The sequence below is a fragment of the Megalops cyprinoides genome, chromosome 10, assembly GCF_013368585.1.
Source record: "Megalops cyprinoides isolate fMegCyp1 chromosome 10, fMegCyp1.pri, whole genome shotgun sequence".
NCBI classification, from domain to species: domain Eukaryota; kingdom Metazoa; phylum Chordata; class Actinopteri; order Elopiformes; family Megalopidae; genus Megalops; species Megalops cyprinoides.
The window spans coordinates 9,172,691-9,196,284 of record NC_050592.1 but is presented as its reverse complement, the minus strand read 5'-3'; the positions used below and the strand labels follow the sequence as shown (position 1 = coordinate 9,196,284).

General features: G+C 41.8%; 2 protein-coding genes across 2 annotated transcripts; both read right to left on the bottom strand.

Moving 5' to 3' along the window:
- Nucleotides 1-160: 160 nt before the first annotated feature.
- Nucleotides 161-5,294, bottom strand: opn9 (opsin 9). Its single transcript, XM_036538654.1, has 8 exons — nt 5,168-5,294; nt 3,942-4,092; nt 3,260-3,399; nt 2,146-2,284; nt 1,889-2,003; nt 1,293-1,373; nt 646-1,165; nt 161-447 (listed from the first exon to the last, which is right to left on the bottom strand). The coding sequence occupies exons 1-8, from the start codon at nt 5,292-5,294 to the stop codon at nt 161-163; spliced, it is 1,560 nt and encodes a 519-aa protein (XP_036394547.1).
- A 2,847-nt stretch (nt 5,295-8,141) lies between these two features.
- gapdh (glyceraldehyde-3-phosphate dehydrogenase) lies at nt 8,142-14,472 on the bottom strand. Its single transcript, XM_036538263.1, has 12 exons — nt 14,387-14,472; nt 13,843-13,888; nt 11,248-11,347; nt 10,985-11,091; nt 10,785-10,875; nt 10,510-10,625; nt 10,239-10,320; nt 9,585-9,736; nt 9,197-9,275; nt 9,024-9,107; nt 8,748-8,845; nt 8,142-8,423 (listed from the first exon to the last, which is right to left on the bottom strand). Exons 2-12 carry the CDS (start codon nt 13,863-13,865, stop codon nt 8,354-8,356), a joined length of 1,002 nt encoding a protein of 333 aa, XP_036394156.1. The 5' UTR covers nt 13,866-13,888; nt 14,387-14,472; the 3' UTR covers nt 8,142-8,353.
- Nucleotides 14,473-23,594: the final 9,122 nt, after the last annotated feature.

The window sequence follows — 23,594 nt, the reverse complement described above, 5'->3', positions numbered from 1 at the left end:
TTTATTTCAATCTGACCTTAAATCGTTGTTGCTATAACACTGATAGTGTGGTCTAGCTACTACATCCTACTGCAATGCAAAACTGTAAGCCCTTGGGTACTATATTCTAGTGCATGAAATAATGAAGCACTCCCTTCATCACCATTTATCTGCCTCTTGCTTACTCATAAATTAAACTGCTCGCCATCAAGTGTCCCTCTCTCCCTAGTGTTGATTCTCCTTCACTTCCTGATTGTCTGTCCAGGTTGACCTGGGTGTCCAGATTGGGGACATCCACTGAAGTCTCCCCGACAGACTGATTGTCTTGCCAATAGCCCCCAGTTCCTTTGCATCTCCTCGTGCTCCCTGTGTCCCTCTTGCTGGTCGTCTCGACCGCTGATGAAGTGGTGTTTGTGCTTTTTCTGCTCCAGCTGTGACAATAGGATAGGCTTATGCTTCCGCGATTGCCTAAGAGTCGGAAAGATGAATAGACAGATTAAAAAAAAAAAAGCTTGCACCCAGAGGCCCTGTTGAAAACATTAATAGCAACATGTTGCTCAACTCACAGCTATAATTCACTGCAGGCAAAACACCAGGAGAGACATTTCAAGAGAGGTTCTTGAATGAACAGATGAGAAGAGAGAAAGTGTTTATTCCATTCCTTACCCTCTGTGTAGCTGGTTTCCCTGCCTCTCCATCTCCTTCTCTCACTTTCCCTTCCTCTCGCACAGAACATGTAGTACACATCTTCCCGGAATTCCTTGTTCATGATCTGGTATATGAATGGGTTTATCATACAGTGAGACTTGGCCAGCATTGCTGGTATCAGCGTGAGTTCAGGTGGTAAATCGGACACAGGATGAGGACTGTGACTTCCCAATGGAGAGTCAGAGCTGAACGTAGGACTGGAGCCTAGTCCAGGGTGGGAATCGTGGGTGGTGTTTTTTGAAGAGTGAGAATCATGTGTGTTTTCTGCGGAACTCCAGTTGAAGAAAGTGGAGAGGCTGAACACAGCTGGAATTCTGTCCCCCTCTCCCATGGAGGGCACCACTCCCCCCCCTGCCCCTCCCCTCTGGACCCCTGTGTCCCCTCCTTGCTCCTCCTTTACTACAAGCGCAGAGTAGATGGAGACGATTGCATAGGGGGTCCAGGCTATGAGGAATGTGGAGCACACCACAGCTGCAATCTAAGAGAGAGAGAGGGAGAGACGCACGATGTAGCAAAACATTACGTAACACGTGTAAATACATAAATGTTATGACAGGGCCCCACAGTATAGGTATGTGCATAGCCCCATACAAAAAGACAAGTACCCTCGTAAGTCGCAGGTCTTTTTTACTGTGACTGACAGCTGAGGAGGGTATAGATGCCAGAGAACGCCCCGAGCGATGAACCTGAGATGAAGACAGCAGTCAGTAAATTTACCAATACTTAACATCACTTTCACCAACAACAGTAAACATACTGATGGCAGAATGATATTATCCTCTTGATAATGAGGATGTGTTGGGTCCTCTCTCATTCTCTGTCTTGATTTCCACCAGTCTTGACATTTAAAAGGTTAAATCACCACATCACCTGTGCTTGACCATCTCTCTGACAAATGAGGCAATTTTACGCTTATCAAACAGTCAAAATCACTCCACCATATCACATTCGGTCATGAACGATTAGTTAGTCAAAATGATCAGCACATCTTTCTTGTGGGACCTTTTATAGGAAACTGTTTCATTGGGGAGTGATCACAACATTGCACTACTTCCTGAAATCCAGTCCATCAATATACTATACTGTATATTATCAGTGCAATACATATTATTCTGTTTTTCTTTGAAGTGGTCTTTCTCTATTTCTCTTCTACCTTCCCTCTCTTTCCCCTCCTTTTACTTTCCATTCCTTGCCCTCTCACCGTCAGCAGGATGATGATGTACGAGGCTATCATGGTCAAAGCAGGGATTGCAAAGCACAAGGTCATTGTCAGGCAGATGTAGATCCTGTCATTGAGAGAGGACTTCAGTCTCCACCTGAGGAAGTAAGAGAGTGAGGTTCACTTAAAATGTTCACCCGGATGAAGAGGGCTGGACACTACCTTACAGTAACATAACATAAGGTGGTAAGGTACAGTAATATAACATAACAGAAAGCACCAGCATAATCAATCAGTACCAGTTTATAGTGCAGCTTGTCCCAAATGGTTCTGGTCCATAACTTCCAAATCCCACCAATGGTAGAGAAGCCCAGAAAATGGTGTAGATCCACACCAACCCAACAGACATGGCCACATGTCTTCTCTCTATCCACTGACCTGAGGGAGAAGAGGGTTAATGCGCAATATGCGGAGCATGCAGGATTTCTGGGAAGTCAGCTTCAGGATCAAGTAAAATCTCTCTAACCAAAGAGGGATCAGAACGTCCTCCAATTTTTCAGGGCATATAGAGCCCAAAATAAAGCCTCTGTACCAGCAATTACAGGGAAGGACATCATAAAAGAGGGTTTTGGCTATAAAGCAGCCCACACATTCTGTACACGCATGCCAAAAGTACTGAAGCGAAAAGAGATGCCCTCAGAACATTTTGTCATCAGATGTGGACCTCATCTATCGCCAAGGTGAGCAAGAACAGTTTCATGGTAACAGAAGGAGCACACTTATATAAGTGGAATGCTACAGTGATGAGCCTACACTCTCATCCTAGTTAATGTTCCTCCCTAATTTATGTTCAGTTAAGATCTGGTTTAAAAAAAACAAAGTTGCTTGACACAGTGTGCACTGACCAAGCAAATCAGAACTAGCACTCTATTTTTACTTTTCTAGAATGTCAAACCAGTCAGCAGCTATAGCTGTATACTACAAAATGATTGGCTAGCTACTAATAAAGTCTACTTGTCATTAATGTGCACTATCCCATTGAATGGAGCGAAAAATATACCATGAGATGACCTTGTGAGTAATTTGTCAATGCAGCTGACAAGTGCAAAAAGACAAAAATGACAGAACGTATAATGTAATCATGTTCTCAAAGGAGCACAAGCTGAGGACCTTAATACTTTGCGAGCCAAAAATGACTTTCTGTCCCCAGTGTACTTGAACTTAAACTGCCCCTCTTCATGCATGATGCCAACCTAGCCGCGCAATTAGCTGCCTCCTCTGTTAAAATAAAACATATCTATGTACCACATTTCCTAAAAGGAAGTAATTATTAATGTGAATATGGCTTATAGACAGAGAAACGTGCTACATTAGTTACTTAGTATAAAAAGATATGTGAACACGACATCTCACCATATCTGAAACTGCAGATCTTGAGGCACCGTTCAAGTGAAATGAGGCACGTGGTGATGAGGGAACCGATTCCGAAAACGGAACCCTGAATCCCGTACCACATGCACCCAGCTTCCCCAAACACCCAGGCATGGGACAAGCTGATGGAGACAACGTCAGTACCATGATGATACCTTGTTCATGAACCAGAGCAACTTACATGGCTTACATTTCTTATATGTTGTCCAGTCATACAGTTGAATATGTACGGGGTATGTGTGGGGCAGTGCAGCATGGTGGTAAGGAGCAGAACTTGTTACAGGTGCAATTCCCTGCCGGGGCACTGCTGCTGTACTCTTGGGCAGGGTACTTAACCCAGAATTGCCTCAGTAAATATCCAGTTACATAAATGGGTCACAGCTAAAAAAACACAGCTAAATAAAACCCGTGTAAGTCACTCTGAATAAGAGCTAAATGCCAATAATGAAATGTAGTGAAACAACTCAAGTTAAGCACCTGGGAAATGATCCTTGAGTATCACAGGCCCAAGGCCTTAAACACCACACCACACTGCTGCTCACTGTGTAAAAGACTGAACTGCAGCAGACATCCTTGCTCCCCAGAAGGCAGTGTCACAGTGATGTACGGCTGCACCATACACACACACATTGGCGTGATTGTGCTGTCGTTCACAGTTTCCCACCTGGAATATATGAGAAATGGCGCCCCCAGGAGGCTGTATCCAAAATCGCAGATCGCCAGGTTTATGGTCATGAGCTCTGGGGGCCTCAGATGAGTCCTCTTGCGGCTAAAAACTAGCAGAACCACCCCGTTTCCCAAAATTGACACTGTTCCTGTGAGACAGAGAGAGTGGCACCATGTCATATTTTCCTTCAAAAACTGAACAGCCCTTTAACAGAGTAAGAAGCACACTAAGAGAGACAGAGAGAGGAAATTTATTTCAACTTATTGACTTACCTACTGGTTTATCACCATTCAATACACATTCGTAATAATTTCATTTTGTATTTCCCCTTTCCTTTTCCCTCTTTTCACCATTCACTGATAAATCATGAAATACCCATTCAAAGTCAAGTCAAAATATATGTTATGATAGACGCTACCAATGCCACGGTAATACCGTCAACACTTAAGAGATACTTTATTGGGCTGAGCACAATTTAACTGGGAAGCCCCATTAATATTCTATCACGGCTTAAAAGCTGGCTCATGTAATGGAGGCCTTTTAAAATAATGAAATAACAACCACACCTATTTAATCATTACACTTTTACCACAACAATATAACAGAATTTCCATAATGAAAGCTTGCCAAAATACAACCTTCTTCTTTTGTAGATAAGTAGGTAGCAAAAGATTAATAAATAATGAAAAAAAACAAAATCTTTTTCATAGAAAATGGAATAATGGGAAATGATCCAATATGACTGGTATAATCTTCAATAATTAATGTGACAAAACGCCTTTCGGCATTTATCTAAATGAGTGATTTATTCCAAGGACCAGGACTTATCAAATTGCTCATCTGAGATAGTTATTTTCCATGGAGTGGATATATGCAAACTTTAATTTTAAAAATTTTATGTCATTTGACATATGCAAACACATATACACTCCAAATCTGGAAGCAAAGAATACAATGTTTCAGAAACCAAATTTGCACCACAGAACTTATTTTAGAACCACAGTAGATAAGAAACATATAATATATGCAAACATATTAATATTCTTTGATGATTCTTTGATACATAACAGTGTAAATTTTTCCACTTAAAAAATCAAGTCGAAACGGAAAGAACAATTCAATGTAACGAGACAGTCTGGCCGGAATTGCAACTACTAGCAATGGTAATTTATAATAGATTAATGCCAGCAATGATAATTTTATGGCAAATTGATGTGACTCACCTGTGATGATGAGGAAGACAGAAACAGCCACGTCAGTGGTTGCAGCGAGGTGTGAAAGGAAGGAGGAAGGGAAGGAGGATGGGACAGGGAGAGACTTCCTCCAAGAGGCATTCAGTCCCGAAGACATGGACTGACAGAGAGACGAGGGAGAAAGAATGAACCAAGACTCTCCTGTCTTTGATTGACAGCACACCGAGACCGCTCTGCTGCTCTCCTCTGATTATTTGATGATCCCAGTGAAAAATCAAACTTCGGTCTTAAAACATGGAGATGGAGGCATACATACAAGTAGACACGACATAAAAACCAGCGAGCAAGCAGAAAAGAGAGGAGGTAAAGCCCCACTTACGTTCACTTGATCTCTCAGTCTGCCCCTCGCACTGAATCAATCTGCCTTTATGAGTGGAGTAAATCTCTTGACATGCAGTGGGGGTTAGCATCCGTTTTTTTTTTCTTCTTTTCCTTTTATGTCTGTGTCTGAGAGGAGTAAATCAACTTTACTCTTGGACAATCTGGCAGAGAAATGATCAACAACCGCATGCCGAAAGAGAGAATTAATGGAAAGCTCTGAGCCTTTTTGACCTCCCCTCACTGCACCCATCTGCACCCCCCCCCCTCCTGTCCCCCCCCCAACACCTCCCAACTCTGAGTGCACGCATGAGCATGTCAGTGAATTTTTTTGATGCAGGTTCAATCATTTACGTCAACAATTAATCAAAATCAATCGTATAGCAATAATGTATGAAATGTACATCTAAACAACCTTGACAACAACAGTAATAATTCTCTACACAGCAATTGTTTCCAACAAGCTTACTAACATAGGTCATAAGATTAATCTCTCTCACCAACATATATGGAGTAAAAATATTAAAAATAAATATGTATATAAATAAATAAATAAATCAACAACTGGCACATTTCACATACTGACAGTCGCAAACCTTAATCCTTTGCTTATTTCAGAAGAGGGGATTAATACAGCATACTCACTCTGACTGAATGGACCTTACTCTCCTCTAATCTCCACACTGATCAATGCAATCAACAGATCACTGGTTAATCAATAGAGTTTCATCCACTCACAGGACATGAAAACAGCGGACATTGTGTAAATACACACTGTTTTCATATTTCTGTCTTGTTCTGTGAGAACATTACCTTGTCCTTATCAGCCATTATCTCCCTTTAGTGCTGAAATCATTTGTCCTCAAAGGGTTTATTGTGATCAAATATACTGTACAGTCTGTTAAGTCCATTTATACGGTAAATTAACCTTCTCTCACTACTGGTCAATCAATAGTAATGTCTACTCAGTCTATAGGAGCATTTCTTAACTGTGGTCCTGGGGGCCCACTGTGTATGCTGGTTTTCCAGCTGAGCTCTTATTTGGTTGGGTTAGACCGAGCTGTTAATTGTGAAAGAAGCGTGCCATGGAGTGCCATTGATGGAAATTTTGGGGAGTTGCATGTGAAGGTATTCATTCATCTTTCTTCTGTTCATTTAGGCCCTTAAATGGTGTTTTATGAATTGCTTAATATTTCATGTTTTAAGGCCCATAACAAATAACTCAAACTTCAACTCATTAAGATTAATTGACAAGCTCCCTAGTGGCTCAGTCAGCACTCATCTGGGGTACAAGCTGAGCCCTCTAGTCCAGGGTTAGAAAGTGCTGTCATCTGGTGACCATGACCTGGAATCTCACAGTGACAGAACAAGTTTATGTCCAGCAAGGGATAGGAGTAGGTAGGTTGGCCAAGGGTTCTTCGATTCGTCTGGCACCTGCGAGTTGATCAGATGACATTAGTGGAGTGGCACTTATCCTCCAGGGGGTGCTCACTCTATGCTTCTTATACGTGTACAGTATCCTACCAAAATTTTGTGACACTGGTATTTATGAACAAAATATGTCTTCATTCAGAAATTAATAGCATGTTAGCTAACCTTAACACTCGCTTCAGCTGTCTTAGAAGACAGTCCACTAGTTTCTGGTAGAAAGCTGGAGGTGTTGTGTACCATTCCTCCTTTTAAGCCTTCATAAGCTTCACTACCGAAGAGAGCCATTCTGCATTCAGTCCATCCCCAACATGTACTATGGGTTTGAGGACAGGGCTCATGAAAACTAGCGTTCACAATGTGTACCCAGCAGTGGTATTATTTAGGGTTAATGTTGGTTTCTGTACTGCAATGATCCCACACATCTGAGGGTGTATGTTATTTCATTCTGTGGATTTCAGTTGGTCTGCGAAGGTTTAATCTACATAGTGAATCTACTTTTAAGTGCAGATTTAAGCATTTCACATATATTCTGCATTAACCTTGCTGTCCTTCAGTCCTTTTTTTCTGGGCCTCACTCACTGCAGTAATAAATTTGGGGATTTTTTTCATAAGTCTCTGACCCACATACAAATACTACTGCCATAACCACCAAAAGATCACCTCCCTCAGCAGCAATGAAGTAATGCAGACTCCAGTCAGTGCATGCACAGTGGATTATCTGCCCCCCTCCCTCCCCTTCCCAACTCCTCCATTTGGAAGTCAATAACATCAATGAACATATTTCATAACAGTCCATCACCAAGCATAATGGTCCACCATTGTCAAGTTGCATTAGCCATGCAGCATTACCCATGGCTACACAAAATGACTAATTGAACTGGAGGGGAGATAAAATTGATCTGAGAGAGACTGATGAATTAAAAAAAAAAAAAAATAATAAAATAAAAAAAGAGGGGAGCTGGAGATTGGATGACGGGGAAAGATGAGGAGAGCGAACTGGGTTCGGAAGCATTTGTTGGGCCGGAGAAAATACGGCCTACATTTTGCATGGGGGAGAGAGATGGAAAAATTGATATCTGGTTGTGAGGCAAAGATATCAAGCATTAAGCAATGTGAGCAATCACATACCCATTCATCTAAAAGCTGACAGTGACAGAAAAGAACAGATAAAGCCACAAAAAAAGTGATACTCAACTTACTCACAAACAGAGGACTTTATTAGGTGACAGACTGAAGTCCCATTTTTTGGGACTAAACAGACAACTCGTTTCAAATTGTAGTTTGTTCATTACAGTAAGAGACATTCGTCTCTCACAGGGCATTTAGTACAAAAAGAAAAACTGATGTTGCATGTTGACGTATTTGCAGGTGGTCTGATGAAGTGTCTGACCGGGTCAGTTAGCGGCTTTACTCCTTGGAGGCCATGTGGCACATAAGGTCAACAACGCGGTTGCTGTAACCAAACTCATTGTCATACCTGTGTCGAGAGAGGGAGGAAACAAAACAGGAATGAATTCACACAGGGGTGCAGCACCAGGCTTAAATGTGTCAATGAAGCACTAAACATCTGATCAGTAGCAAGCGCCACCCAAAGAGCTAGAACTGTCTGACTATACTTGTTTAGTTTTTAAGCATCAACTGTAAAGTATTGACTCTCGGATTTTAATGTGATGTGGACTGTTCCCTCAACCACATTGCGTGGGCACTGCTCACTCTGCTCACTCGACCAGATAAAATAAATGCCAGTGAATCTCTACATTTTAGGGGGGGGGTTCAGAGGTCAGAAGAGCACGAGACATACCATGAGACCAGCTTCACGAAATGGTCGTTAAGTGCGATGCCTGCACCGGCATCAAAGATAGAGGAGTGGCAATCCCCATTGAAGTCTGTGGATACCACCTGGAGGGAAAAAACAAGGTGCAGACAGTGTAACTCACATTGGCTGTTTTTGCGACCAAGCCCCCCTGTGGTCACTACCAGTAAGAACAACCCATTTACTGGTATCAACCACAGTAAGTTAGGGTCAACACGTTTCAAGGTTGAAGCACATTTAGGAATAAATGAAACAGGCACTGACCTGGTCTTCTGTGTATCCCAGAATTCCCTTCATGGGTCCTTCCGCCGCTTCCTTCACCACCTTCTTGATATCGTCATACTTAGCCTGTATGGGAGTAGAAAGAAATGGTCAAACACGGCTCCTGCAAGTTGACGTAGGCGTGATACATGGGTGAAAGCGGACTTCAGACTCACAGGTTTCTCCAGACGAACGGTCAGGTCAACCACAGACACATTGGGAGTGGGGACACGGAAAGCCATGCCAGTCAGCTTGCTGAAAGAAGGAGTTAAAGCAGATGTAAAGGCTATCCTTCAAAGAATTCTAACCATTACATTTACAGCTTAACATACAGGTGTAGATTAAAAAGTCTCCCAGAATTCACTCATCCTGTGGGATATACAGATCCTAGTTTCCACGTAGAGCTACGATCCTTCAGTCATCCAGGATTAGAGTTAGCTTACCCCGTCCTACATCTTTCAGTAATAGCAATAATGCAACATGAGCTTTACTGAAAGGCTGTGTGCAGCAGCACCTACGATACGTTCCTACTGCACTCAGGTGGAGAACAGCTCCAGCTCTCACCCATTAAGCTCAGGGATGACCTTGCCCACAGCCTTGGCTGCACCAGTGGAAGCAGGGATGATGTTCTGGCTGGCGCCACGCCCATCTCTCCACAGCTTCCCGGATGGGCCATCCACAGTCTTCTGGGTTGCCGTGATGGCATGGACAGTGCTCTACCGGGTAACAAAGTGAGAAGACAGGCAAGTGAGAAAAGAGTGAACCCTGAGCACCTGTATTTTCCTCGTTTTTGCAAAACAAAGCTGGTAAAGTACAGTACCAGTCAGAAGTTTGGACACACCTGATTAAGATAATGGGAAACACACATTCAGAGATATTTTGATCTGTGGAGTTATGCTTAAATGCTTGAAATTTGTTTTTTAGACAAATACAAATCCTGAAGTCGATGCCTATGTATGAATTTCTTTCTAAAAAATGTTTCATTTGAAAAAATATTTTTGGCTAGTTTGAAGAATCTAAAATATAGGATAGTTTTGATTTATTTCTAACATTTTTGGTCAATATATGATTCCATTTGTGTTGTTTCATTGTTGTGATGCCTTTACTACCATTATAAAATATGGAAAATGGGAAAAATAAAGAAAGAAGAGTGTGTCCAAACTTTTGACTGGCACTGTACATGATGATTTTTGAATGGAAATGAAGTTAGATCCTCACCATGAGTCCCTCAATAATCACAAATTTGTCGTTGATGACCTTGGCCAGGGGAGCCAGGCAGTTGGTTGTGCAGGAGGCATTGCTGTGGAGAGAAAGTACATCCCTTTTACCATCACAGATATACTGCCTGTTAATCAATATGATGTGGGGCTGTAGTTATATTTACATAGGAGAGCAAAACCGTACTCAAAAGCCCCTACAGGGCGTTACAGGGGAAAGTGTACCATAATTGTATGCTTTCACCCAGACACAGGTGATGAAGGGAGCTTACCTGACAACCTTCAGGGATTTGTCATATTTTTCATGGTTGACACCCATCACAAACATGGGGGCATCAGCACTGGGAGCAGAGATGATGACCCTCTTGGCACCTCCCTTCAAGTGGGACTATGGGAGAAGGGTGTCAGGAAGCATGATAAATTAGCACAGCTACCACACTGACAAGACTCAACATGACCCCAATTGTGTGCCCCCCCCCCAAACCCCCACCCACACCCCCACAGAGCTGCAGTGTTCAGCAGCTCAACCCCCCCCCCGCACACGTACAGAGGCCTTCTCTATGGTGGTGAAGACACCAGTGGATTCCACGACGTACTCAGCACCAGCATCGCCCCACTTAATGTTAGTAGGGTCCCTCCTGGAAGAGCACAGAAAGAGAGCGAGTGAGTGTGTTAGTGAGCGAACGAGGTGCACACATACAGCAGGGATTTGACCAGGGGAAACTTTGGCTGGGAAGATGCACTCACTCGTGGAAGACGGTGATGGTGTGGCCAGCAATGTGGAGCTTGCCGCCCTCAGCCTTCACCTCACCATGGAAGCGTGAATGGGTGGAGTCGTACTTGAACATGTACACCTTTTGTGGTGGGTGGGTGGGGGTAGAGAAGTGTGCAATGAAGAGACATACAGTAGCAGTTCATACCTATGTCCTGCTGTACATGAACAATGTTTTTGCAAAAATAAGTATTATTAATATTGATGAACAATTCAAAGTATAATGAATGGTCCTCACCATGTAGTCCAGGTCAATGAAGGGATCATTGATGGCCACAATCTGAACCTTCCCAGAGTGGAAAGCAGCACGGGTCACAAGGCGACCAATACGCCCGAATCTGAGTGCAAAAATAAAGTCTTCAGTTCAGCATTACAATTTTTACCATTTCTTTGCCTTGCGTAAAGTTGCAGTTATTTAATACAGCAATTACAGAACAATTCCAGAGCAGGATCATACACTCAAGCCAAACTGAGCATCATTATGGCCATATTCATATTATGGACATTGTAATTCCCTGCTCCTGACAGCAGGTGGCATGAGTCAGCCACTCACGACAGCTCTGACGTGTTGCCTTTCATGGTCAGCCTCCCTCAGCTGATAAGAGAGAATACCAAACGGACTATGACACAAAGCAGGGGCTGTGTTAACACTAAGGATGTCTTGCAGGTATATGGTATGCACCTAAATAGATTACATCCGGAAAATGCTGAATGCAGAACATACATAAAATTCAACAACGGCTTCACTAGCAAGCCACTGATAAGGTGTTTTTGATTTACTTCAAAGGAAACTGTTGCAAGAGAAGTATCTGGGGAGGTTAGAGTTTCAACTGGCGCCTAGCCAAAGTTGCTGAGCTAAACTTGGGCGTAAAGTTTAGCTGTACTCGCAGGAGCCAGCCCCTGCAGTGAAAGACCTGTCTGATTATCAATGAGTTAAATAATAACCGACTGCTGGCAGACTAGTGCCGGCGGTTTATGGGACAGTAAGGTCATCACATTCACCTTGCAAGACAGTGTACAGATTGCTAACCTGTACAAAAGGAAGACAAAAACAACATGTGGGAAAAAAACGCCAAAGCAGGAGCCGACTCAAAGTCCCCTATGGCCAAACATTATAATAAATCTGGTCTTTGCGTCTCTTTTTAAGAATGCATTGTGCATTGGGATTGAAAGGGCTTTAGCTGGGATTGGGACTGGGGATATTACTAAGATACAAAGAAGGGAAGCTTTACATTTTTATACTTAAAACTTTATCCCCACACAAATTCCCAATATTTAAATCCATGTGCATCCTTGAAATGCCTTTTATAAAATAAAATTCAGCTTTAATTATTTTGCATGCCTTCAATGTGTTAATGTAATACCCATTAGGATCATTACAACACACAAGTACCATTTATGAGGCATTTGGAACAGGCATGGCCTTTATTTCTATGCAATATATAATTCACAGATTTAGTCTACAAACAACTAAAATCTACAAGGTAATTGTATTTACTCATTTATTTTAAATCAAGGATATTGGGGTGTGTGCATTATGGAGGGCAAGACCTCCATTGTCCATAAAATGATCCCAATTTATCAGACAAATCAGTCAAATAAATGGTAACCATTACGTAAACTCTATTTGCACTACAACTGTGAGATGGGATTATTAAAGACCAATGTTGCAGAACCATGTATTTTTAAACACAGAGGTACTGCTACCTTATTAAAAATTACAGACTTCTAACATTTGAAAAGTGAGAACCTACACATTTTCATTGGACAAATCTGGCAAAAAGCAGTCTTGCAGAAGACCACAGTAGTGCACGCAACATACACCATAATTAGTGTGGTGCAGTACACATGGAATGTCAATACTGCACCAGTGGCAGAGGTCTCTGCTGAATCAAGATTACAAAACGGACGTGAATAAAACTGAAGTTAATGCTGATTGAAACGTGTTGCTCAACCAGTTGAAAAAATATTGACTAGATAAGTGCAAGCACGTTGGGCGAGTGGAGGAGAGAACTTTGAACGCCAGTGACGCACAGCTCCTCCCTCTCTAAAACAAGTCAAGAACAGAATATGCTGCTCTGTACAGGAGCCAAAGTTCACCAACAACAAAGAAAACAAGACTTAAAAGGTGCTCGCGCTCTGCACATTGGCCTAACATACAATTTTTAAAACCACCACATGCACCCAGGCACCCTCTCTTGCCCCCGTGTCTGCTTATGGGACGTGACCCCCACAGGCGACACTTGCATCACTCATTTCAGGATGGATAGACTGACGTGTTTGTAAAGTATGACACCGTACCCCTGTTGCGGCATGCGCTCGCAGTTCACATCGGGGCAAGTTCTCCAGCAGCTTTTTAGGAAAACCTAAATTATGGGCCCCATTTCCGCATCTTCAAAATTTTATCCGTCCGTTTGAAGGGCCTATGGGTTACACTTTGCAAATACTTAGGGGCTCAGAAGGGGCTCAGACAGGCACCTCTGAACTTTTCTTGAAAGGTTGACAGGCTAAATTTAGAGGGAGGAAGAGAGGAATGCGACAGCTGAGGAGGAGATAAAGACCGGAGCGTTATGACAACCAAACTATAAATAAAGCCAGACTGGGAAAGGCGCGCGCAAGGGGTGTAGAGACGTGCTACACCACATACACTGGTACAGCAGTGCGTATCCTCACAGAAATGCGGGGGGGCAGGCACGGCGCAATTCTACACTAAGCTCGCCGCTTTGGGACCTTTGAACTTGCTACTATGACAACCTGATAAGCATCGCAAAGTCTGAAGTCTCAAGTGATGTTTTGGGTTGTAAGGTTTGAGATTAAAAGGACAGCATCTTACCCGTTGACTCCAACTTTCACCATTTTGCCTGACTTTGTCTTGTCCTCTGAAAAGAAAAAATGTTAGACAAAAACTGTGAGATGAGACTTGATGTTTAAGTTTGAGGCCTCAGAACTCTTGTCATCAAGCTCATAATGTTAGAGATAAGCAGAAGGTCTAGTAGACACTCAGCCATGCATCTTTATTTATATATATATCAATATCTCTATATCTATCTATAGGAGCACAACATTGTAAGCTCAACCAGCATTAAAATGATTGAGCAACCTGAACGAACAAGCAAGGAAAGAACAGTGTTTTCTTTTAACGACTATCTGATGCAACTGCAACAGAATTTAAACACCTATATTATTGCTTTTGAAATCTAAACCATGTTACATAAAACCAATCGACTTAAAAGTCCAAATGTTTGACACCTAGACGGCATAAAAGAAAATATTAACCCGAAGTAGTCTTTTAGTATAAGGCACATAGTACTTGTAGTACAAAAGGAAATCCCAGTTTAAGGATGAGAGATTCAGTATGAGCTGTCTGCTAGCGTTACCGTTTGTGAGTAGCCTCTGTCCGTCTGATCTTGAACTCAAAGTATGAGCTGGGCAGAGAGAAGGTGCGTTCGGAATTTATTGTACCACGCCGCTGCGGCCACACCTCCTTGAATGAACCAGCGCGTTGGCCCGCCCATTTAGAATGTCAAGGTCGTCAAAGATATGGCGACATAAAGTTCAGTGCACACTGTAAATGCAAGGTTTATACTAATCATGAGTGACTCCGAAGATAAGTGCAGTGGAAGTAAGCAGCATTTTGGCACATCATGAGATAAAAAAATAACTATTCCGTTGGTCTTTCGACCCTCATATCCTGAGGTCATGGAATAAGTTTTTTCCTCCAATTGGCCCAGGGAATTTGTTTCCGGTTCTGGAAAAGCGCATTCCATTCTCAATTCATTTTTAAATTTGTGCTAGAACATATACGTTTCGATTAATTGAAACTTTGATTGACATTCGTTGCACTTTAAATTATTCACATTACAGTGGGTTGATCTGCTTCTAGTGCTGAACTGGTCGTTGGAAGGACTTGTTTTGATGTTATTTTCTCCCTTAATTATAAACAAACTTAAAGTGATCGACATAAGTACACACCTTGACATTAAATACACTGTTTTGGGGTATTTTGTCTCGGTCTGTCTCCGCAGGCCAGTGTCAGCGGCGAAACACAATAAAGGCATTTGAAGCACGTCGGCATTTCGCTTGGTGACGTTCCGCAAAACACAGCTGTACCGAGGACCCCTCTAGTAGGATGCTGATGACTCAATTTGACCTAAGAACACAGTCCGTGTTTTTACGACGTGAAGCCAGAGATTTACGTTACTTTACAGATTACTTATTTACTTTTTTGTCCCTAACTGGATACAAATTGTATGGCTTATCTCACGTTTTGTGGTCACCACCATCAAGCTGTGGTCATCTCGCAAAAGACACAGAAGTCACAAGGCTGATACGAAATGACATGCAAGGATATCGGTCGCTATGTGATACTGCAGTTATGCCTTGCGTTTTAACGTTTTCGGGTCACACACCGTCCACTCCTCGTTCATGTACAGTAGGTGCTGTATTTTAGAGCATAAAATTCTCCACACTTTGTCCAACTCTGACAAAGTCCCAGAATTTTCAAGAATGGCCGTTAGGTCAGTAGAGGCCCCAAACACTACAAGGGGACAAGAAATTTTGTTACTCACGTAAAGATTAAAGGTAGAATTATGCATTTTGATAGTTAGACTTGTTTATTGGACTTGATTATCCAAGCAAACTGAATTAGTGAATTTTATTCATAATGAATGTTATCAGTCTCCCTAATATAGAATTCAGTAGACGATGCTTCAGAGAGGTTTGTATCTACAGGCAGCTATTGGTGTAACCTCAGATAAGCACATCTGTCTCTACCCTCTACCTGCGTACAGTGTCTGAGTTGGTTGACGCTGATGTACTGTTCATGCACCGTAACCTTAAATCTGAGAGTGGGAGACATTGTAGAGACTCAGTACAGACAGAGGTATTTAAAACTCCTTAGATAGCAAAATGAGAAGTGGAGATAGGGCTGTATGTCTGACCTTTTCACAAACGCGTGAGCCAGAAGTGAGAGGGAGAGAGGGATCAGATCTCTTTCTTCATGGGCGTGACATTTATAGGAAAGACCACGACCCTTCAATTTCACCTTCTCTCCCCCTCATGTCCATCTGAAGCCAGTACACATATATATTAAGATTATTGAAAATTGCTAGCTAATGTGCTGCAAGTTAACAGTTGGACACACATTATGACTGGGCTGTCGTGGAATAGGGGAACCCGAAGCTAACGCACCACATGAGTTTTTGATACAGAAGTGCACTACCTGTTTGTCTGTGCAGCTGAGGTTTTTTTCAAAGATGTGCAGATGATGTGCATCTGTGCATAGCAGTCGGTATCTAATACAACTGTATGTTCCACCATTGCAGCACAGTACAGTGCCATGGAAAGGCCGTCATCTGGAGTATAAATCTGAACAGGTTTCCCCCTGTAAGTTTGAAAGATGTACTGCGAAAGAAGGTTAAGCGAGGGGAACGCAACTATTCCTAGCGCTGCCCCAAATCTTTGAAATTGTTCGCCTTCATTCACACTCCCAGGTCAAGTCCGGTACTCCCCAGTGTGAGCTAAGCTATGCTATCCCTGGCCTCTCTTGACAAGAACAGGTTTGAGGAAACATCCAGAAGATGCCAGAGTGTAGTATGAGGATACATCTCTGAACATATAACTAAAATATAGTTTCCACTCATCTCAACATGTAATTTTAATTTACTTTATTTATATTGACTATCCTTTGCACTGCAGGGTCTGTAATTTAATCATTTTGATTGCATGGTATCGTTACATAGTTCTACCCTTCCCCTCAAAATTATAATCAACATTTGTTGCCTAGTGGGTCAAAATTCTACAGAAGACACTTGGTGTATTGTGCAAGTAGAATTTGGACACAGCCAGAGACACAATGTATACATTGCATTGCATTGTCTGTTCGAAATTAAACCTCACTCCTGGTCATGTGTGACATAATTTATCACTTGTGGCCAAACATTGTGAATTCCTGAAGTATCATGAGCCAGTTGAGGACACCCTCTTATTTGGTCCCCCGACTATCACATCCTTTCAGTCCTGGTCTCTTAAGGTCACTCATGTGAGGAAAAGGTCAAACTAAAAATAAATGTAACTCCAAGACCTTTACAGTAACCTATCCCCAGGCCTGGTGCTGTCTGAATCATTTAAACCTCTGTCCTCTGCACATAAACCTGCTATTTTGATTCATCAAGATTAATCAGTTGTTGAGTAAATTGAGGTTTGTTTTAATCTGTCCGTGCTCAGCTAATGCTGTTTATAGCATAGTATAACCCTGAGCCAAACTTCTTTCTCCCATTCTCTCAAACTGGAACTTTACAGTTTCAAATATTTTTTACAATTATATTTTTGTTGCATGATATATTACTATCATACATGGTGGTGTACATATAATGTATAATTCCCCAGATCAGTGAAACCATTCTTTCCTGTACATATTTCAGTTCAAAACAGTTTAATCAAAATGTCTTTGAAGTATAATAAATGATCAGTTTTAATTACGTAATATCTCTGTTAGTTTTCATGGCTCTTTCCAAAACATTGATTTCAAAGTGTTCACAGAATTCATCTGTGAAAATGCAAGGCAAAGATATTTACCATACATGTATACTATATAAAGATATAAAAACAAGACAGAAAGTTCAAAGACAAGATTTATAAAATTGCTTTTTAAGTGTGGTTTCAAAGTAGGCAACAGCATTTCACAAGTAATAGAACTAAACAAAATGCTGAATCACCTAAATTTCATGATCAGCTCTTCTGGTCATTCAATTTTATGTCTGGTCATAGAGTCTTGAGTTAGTCTCTCAGGACTCCCCTTGGGCTACCCTGAGCTCTAAGTCAGGTGCATGGTGAGATTCCATTTAAAGCCTTGAAACTGGGAAGATTTTGAAAATTAGATTGACCACAGCAATAGAAAGACTGACACCCTGTGGCCAATTGTAAGAAGTGCACCCCCATTTACCCAACCAAGAGGTTGGTAGTCAGAATGTTAATTCAAGTACATGGTGGGCTATTCTCCCAAATATGCCATTACCAAACCGTAAAACAAGCAAACATAATGCTCATCTTCATGCATGTTGCTATTATTTATCAGTGAATCCAGAATGTTAATATAATTTAGTAAGATTTAATAACCAGTTACCATATATAGTTCAAATATGGACTGCCAGCTTTGGTGTAAGGTTTAATTACTGATAGGATCGATATTGCCAAGTGGAGTTATACCAGCCTGATACTCTAGATCAGTGATCTTCAGCCCTTGTCACAGAGGGATATCATCAAGTGTTTTCCATATCATCCTAAATCACTTGTTTCTTGAGGACTGAGGCCACCTCATTAAATTATAATTAAATCAGTCCCCTAGTCTGGATTACAATTTATACTCTCAATTCTGTGCTCTCCTGTAAAATTTCATGAAAAGTAAATTTAGCTAAGTCTTAAAAAAAGTAGAAATATTAGGGTAACGCCTTCGCCTGTAATTTCTTTGACAACTCACACAAAGGGACAGATTTTAAACTTGAAGAGTTGTAGAGTTAATGCTGAAGCATTCGGTGTTTGAAGTGTGAATGTGTGTTGTGGATGTGTGAACAAAATCAATAATCATGGGGAGATCTCATTTTGGAAACATTGTTTGAAACAAAAATTATAATGGAAAATTTAAGGCAATTTTGCAGTGACTTAACAGGGAATGCAAGGCTGTGCCAACTTTCTACTTTTTTGAATGTCTTAATCATTGAATAATCAATAGTCTACTGAATGAACAGGGAAATCGTCCTGAAATGACCATGTTCTGCTTGTAATGTTCTGGGTTAGGACTACATACGTGTTTTACACTGTGTATAATTTTTCCTAAGATGATTTTGGTCATAAATGCCCCTCTGAAGTATCACAATAGGTCATAATTATAACAACTTGTTTTCAAAAAGACTGGAGCAGGTGGCACAATTCCTCCATAACCAAACTCAAGAAACAGTTCAAATGGAAATGTCATTCCCACAAGAACACTATTGCACCTCGGCACATAGACCAATGCACCAATGACAAACTATAGATTTTAAAATAACATTTATTCATGCTATAGGGGAAGTAAACAAAATGAGATCACAAAAATTACTGCAATTCAATCTCTTTTTTAAAAAATGTTATGCTTTAAAATGTTACTGTCTGTTAAACATGCATTCTAATTCTATTTGGTAGAGAGCAAAGAAACAAAAATACATTATCAATATTAATAAAATACAATAACTTTTAAAGATGTGATATTTTAAAAAAATAAAAGCATATACAAGACAAAGAATACTACCACAGCAAAATAATTTAAATATAATTAGACATCGCTCAGGCTAAATAGTACAACTCCACAGCTGGAAAAGACAACCGGATTGAGTAATTCCACAGGCACTACAACAGCTAGTATTACTAGTATTTCAATTAATGACACACAGAGAGATCAGTTTTACCATGAACTATGAGAATTGCACCAGTAGAACTTTAAGTCAGCAGTCCTCCCAGTGCAGATTGAATAGATGATTAAAAAGTGACATTCAACAGCAGACCATCACTGTGCTTCACCATGTTTGTTGTAGTTCCAGTCATCCAGTCTCCCAGACACTGCCAACCTCAGTCAGGTACTAACATCCAAGACCGCTCAAAGAGCCAATGCGGTCAAGCTTGAGACCAAAGCAGCCGCGGTTCCAACCCCTCTTTGCCCTGTCGGGAAAAGCCCTTTTCCGATTGGCCAAAGCCCCCCTCAGGAGGCGTAACCAAGTGCTTTCATTTTGTGAAGGAATATCGATCCATTTAGGATATTCGGCAACCTTTATCCCCGGGCTGTAGGGTTGTGGACCCTCCAATGGGTCACCCACTTGATTCTCAAGGTCGTCAAGGTTCAAGAGGTCATTGTAGTGTTCCAAAAACTGTTCTACAAACTAATTGTTGGTGAGGAAAAAGCAGCAAATATATTATTTTTTCAAGTACAAGTTGTTGCTTTAAGTAAAAGTAAAGTCAGTCATGACAATGTAAGGTTATGAACGAAAATGATGCAGAACAGTCTACTCCAACTAAGCAAGCAGTCCAAAAAGAAAAACTTACATCTGCTGTAAATGAACACCTGCTAAACCTAGGATGTGTGATAACCAGCACATTTCATTCGAAATTTTAGTGCCTTGCGCTGTCAAAAACTCCACGTTACCTGTATGGCATCCACAGGAGTCCTAAGGGCACGACTCTCTGCTTGTTGCAGGGGAACCGCGAGCAGCAGCACAGAAAGGATGAGAGTTGTGCACATCATGGCAGGATGGAGACCAAGAGAATGTGAACCGCTCTCCGTCCTTTAGGCTGACAGATAAACACAATGTAGAAATAATTAGTAACACTCAACTATTACTTCACTGAAACATAAGGTCTCTGATGTGTCCCCTAATGTAACAGCGATGTTAAACCGAAGCAACTATTATGGTGCATAACTAATCCTAGAATTTCCTCATTTTCTCTAAAACTAGTAGTTGTGCTATCTTAAAAAAGTGTATGGATTATAAACTAAAGTTAAACATCTGTTTAAAAAAAAAAAAAAAAAAAAAACTGGCACAGGACAAAATCCTATCCTTAAATCTTAACATTGGTAAGTAGTATCCATGAACAACTTCAAAGCCCTTGTCACAACCTGTCTGAACAATCCTTATGGTCCCTCTACCTGTGAATTCAAAAGCAACAGCAAAATAACTCACCTTTCCTTGTCTGGCTTCCCTTGCGGCTTTATATATCTGGATGCTGTGCTGTCTGTGCTTCATAGACTACGTTCCATCTCTCGCTCTCTCTCTTCTACCTCGCTCACTTTTTGGCACCTTGTGAAAGCATCTCTCCCTCCCTCCCCCCTCTCACTGCCTCAGTGATAGTGTAAATGTACCGTAGTCTCTAGTCCAGTCTGCGTGAGCTCAATTCTGTCCTCGTTGTCGTATCTGTATCGAGTGCAGCGAGGCTGAGCGTATGACTGTAATGCACCATAACGCATCTAAGCCCACTCTCATTTATATCTTGTCACTGCGATGTCACAGCTGTGGAGGAAGATTTTGGAGTTGCCACAGCAACCCATAGTGACAGGTTGTCACACTACTTTTACCCATTACTGGATGATGTCATAGGAGGACACATCGTGGTCGGAGGGCAGCCATGCCATAGACAATAGGCAGAAACAAAAGGCAGACAAAAGAAGAGTTGTCCTGTCTTCATCTCCGTTTCTTCTCTCGCACCATCTATCCTCCTCTCCCCAGATTTCCCTCCCAATGTCATTTATGAATGCTGTTGAGGAACCCAAGGGGAAGTGGGTACGGGTAAACTATATGTCATTTAGGGAGACAGGGTGTGAATCAAAATGGGCCTCAAACGTGTCACATTACCTCCTTCAGTTTAACACCCCCCCCCCCCCCCCCCCCAAAACATCCATTATTTACGCCCATGTCTTGTCTTTTCTTTTCTTTTACTGGTCACAGCCACACAAGATCTTTTCTTTCTCTCTGGCACAGCCTGTGCCACACTCATCCTCTCTCCTGTCTCAGCGGGTTTCAGTCTGTCACAGCCATCTGCTATCTAACCCCCCGCGGTCTTCCTGCTGGACCAACAGCACTCACCGTCCAACACAAACATTTCCAGGCAGCGGCGATGTTATACATGCTGCGAGGACATATTGCTGAGCTCATATAAAAAAAAAAAATAAAAAAAAAAAAAAGCAGTGTAAATCTTAATGCACAAAGAAATTTACATATTTACAATCATGTACTTTGGCTCGATTCAGAGCTGCTGTGACACCTCAATTCCTCTTTCAACGCCCCTACACTTACTCCTCAATGGGTAGATAACTCACACTGCGCAGAAATCTGAAAATGTACACAAACCTTTTAAAATGAATTAAAGCGCACAACTATGTTCATCCACCATTTTAATATATCCCCACAAATTCATGTTTTATGTGAAATTTGAATTCATATAAACCCCTTGAGGTATATTGAAACTTCAGCCACCAAACTTTGCCTTGTTGAAAAAGTCAGCAAGGTGTGATTTTACATAACTGGCTCACAAAGACAGGAGAGCAAATAATTGGCCTTCATGGCACTCGCTGTCATTTAAGAGACGGAGAGTGAAAGAGGGAGTGGGAGGGAGAGTGGGCGAGAGGAGAGAGGAAAGAGATTAGTAACAAAAGACGGAGGAGGGGATAAAACTACACTGCAAAAAAATGTCAGCGATTGAGTGTGAGAGGGGGAGGAGAGGGTGATGGGAGGCAGGGGGAGGAGAGGGTGATGGAGGGAAGAGGGTGAGCATAGGACGATGGGGGGGGCTTTGGGAAGGAGAGGGGAGCAGAGGATGGGGAGAGGAAGATATGGAGAGGAAAGGGGAAGGAGGAAGAAACGCATTGGGAGGACAGAAGGAGGAGAGGACAATGGGGAGGGGGGGGGGGGGTGTCTAAAACCAAAGATTAACCTATAGAAAATGGATGAGAAAGGAGAAAAAAAGAATGCAATACGAAAAAAAATTCAATTGACAATCAAAGATGAGGAATGCACTGGAAAAGAGGGATGGAGAAATGTAGAGGGGATTTGACCCTGTCTGGCCAAGCTGTGACAGAGTGTATGAAGCCAAAGTCTCACCTCACTGTCCAAACACACACAGAGCTAACGACTACGAATCAAGTTATCTGCCACAGGGAAATAAATCTGCCCCTGTGAGATCACCACTGTCCAAATACACACGCAAGACTTTATGATCATCCATCCTGGCCTTCCCTGCCGAACGAACACACACACACACACACACACACACACTTGCCCAGAGAACAAACATCATAAGCCTGGAGTTAGTAGCAATGACGAATTATACAAGAAATTTCTCTGCGTGTGGTCACCATGTGGCGTGAGAATACAAGAGTAAAATGCTGGACAGACAGAATGAATGGAAGGAGGTTTGTTAAAGTGACCAGAAAAGAAAATGATCATTTCCTTGTACAGGCCACTCATGCACATTGCAAACACAGGTTGTATGTTTCTGTTGGCTGTCTTGGGTTCTAGTGGATAATGCAACTTCGCAAAATTGAGTAAAACCATTAGGAGGTAAATCGAAATGGCAGCCTCAATAGCATTTAAGTATAGCATATACAGTATCCATTGCTGGCCTATACTATTCATCAACGTTAACTCCCTGCAACCCTTCCTCACATATATGGTACCGATTTTTACATCTGCCATTAGTCTTGTCTACCACAAGACTTCTGCACAGTACTTCTGTGGGGCAAATACACATTTTGCAGCTTTCAAATCCATCCTGCAGAACACCGATTGGCTGTGCACTTGTTGCCATAGACACACAATGCCTGTTGCACGCACCCTACAGTGTCTATAGAGACGATGGTTAATACGCAGCAGAGACTTGCGCCGATTTGAGTTTTTGAGGCCTTTATAAGCAATAAATAGGCTGATATAAAAATAGAGCAGCGCATGACTTTGATCAGAATGGTTCAACGCAATGCTGGGAACATGAAATTATTGGTAATGTGAAATCCCTGCTAAGGAAGAACACAAAGAATGCCAGAAAATCTGCACTTTCCACACGTCTTTA

What these genes read in the sequence shown, in the direction of transcription:
- opn9 (XM_036538654.1), bottom strand. Translation starts at nt 5,294, where the DNA reads ATGTCTTCGGGACTGAATGCCTCTTGGAGGAAGTCTCTCCCTGTCCCA. An exon ending in ACAAGCTGCACTATAAACTG is followed by an intron (nt 2,004 to 2,145) that starts GTACTGATTGAT and finishes TTACTTCCTCAG; the next exon opens with GTGGAGACTGAAGTCCTCTC. An exon ending in AAGACCTGCGACTTACGAGG is followed by an intron (nt 1,166 to 1,292) that starts GTACTTGTCTTT and finishes TCTCTCTCTTAG; the next exon opens with ATTGCAGCTGTGGTGTGCTC.
- gapdh (XM_036538263.1), bottom strand. Translation starts at nt 13,865, where the DNA reads ATGGTGAAAGTTGGAGTCAACGG. An exon ending in CCGTTCGTCTGGAGAAACCT is followed by an intron (nt 9,108 to 9,196) that starts GTGAGTCTGAAG and finishes ACTCCCATACAG; the next exon opens with GCTAAGTATGACGATATCAA. An exon ending in TTCGTGAAGCTGGTCTCATG is followed by an intron (nt 8,424 to 8,747) that starts GTATGTCTCGTG and finishes CTCTCGACACAG; the next exon opens with GTATGACAATGAGTTTGGTT.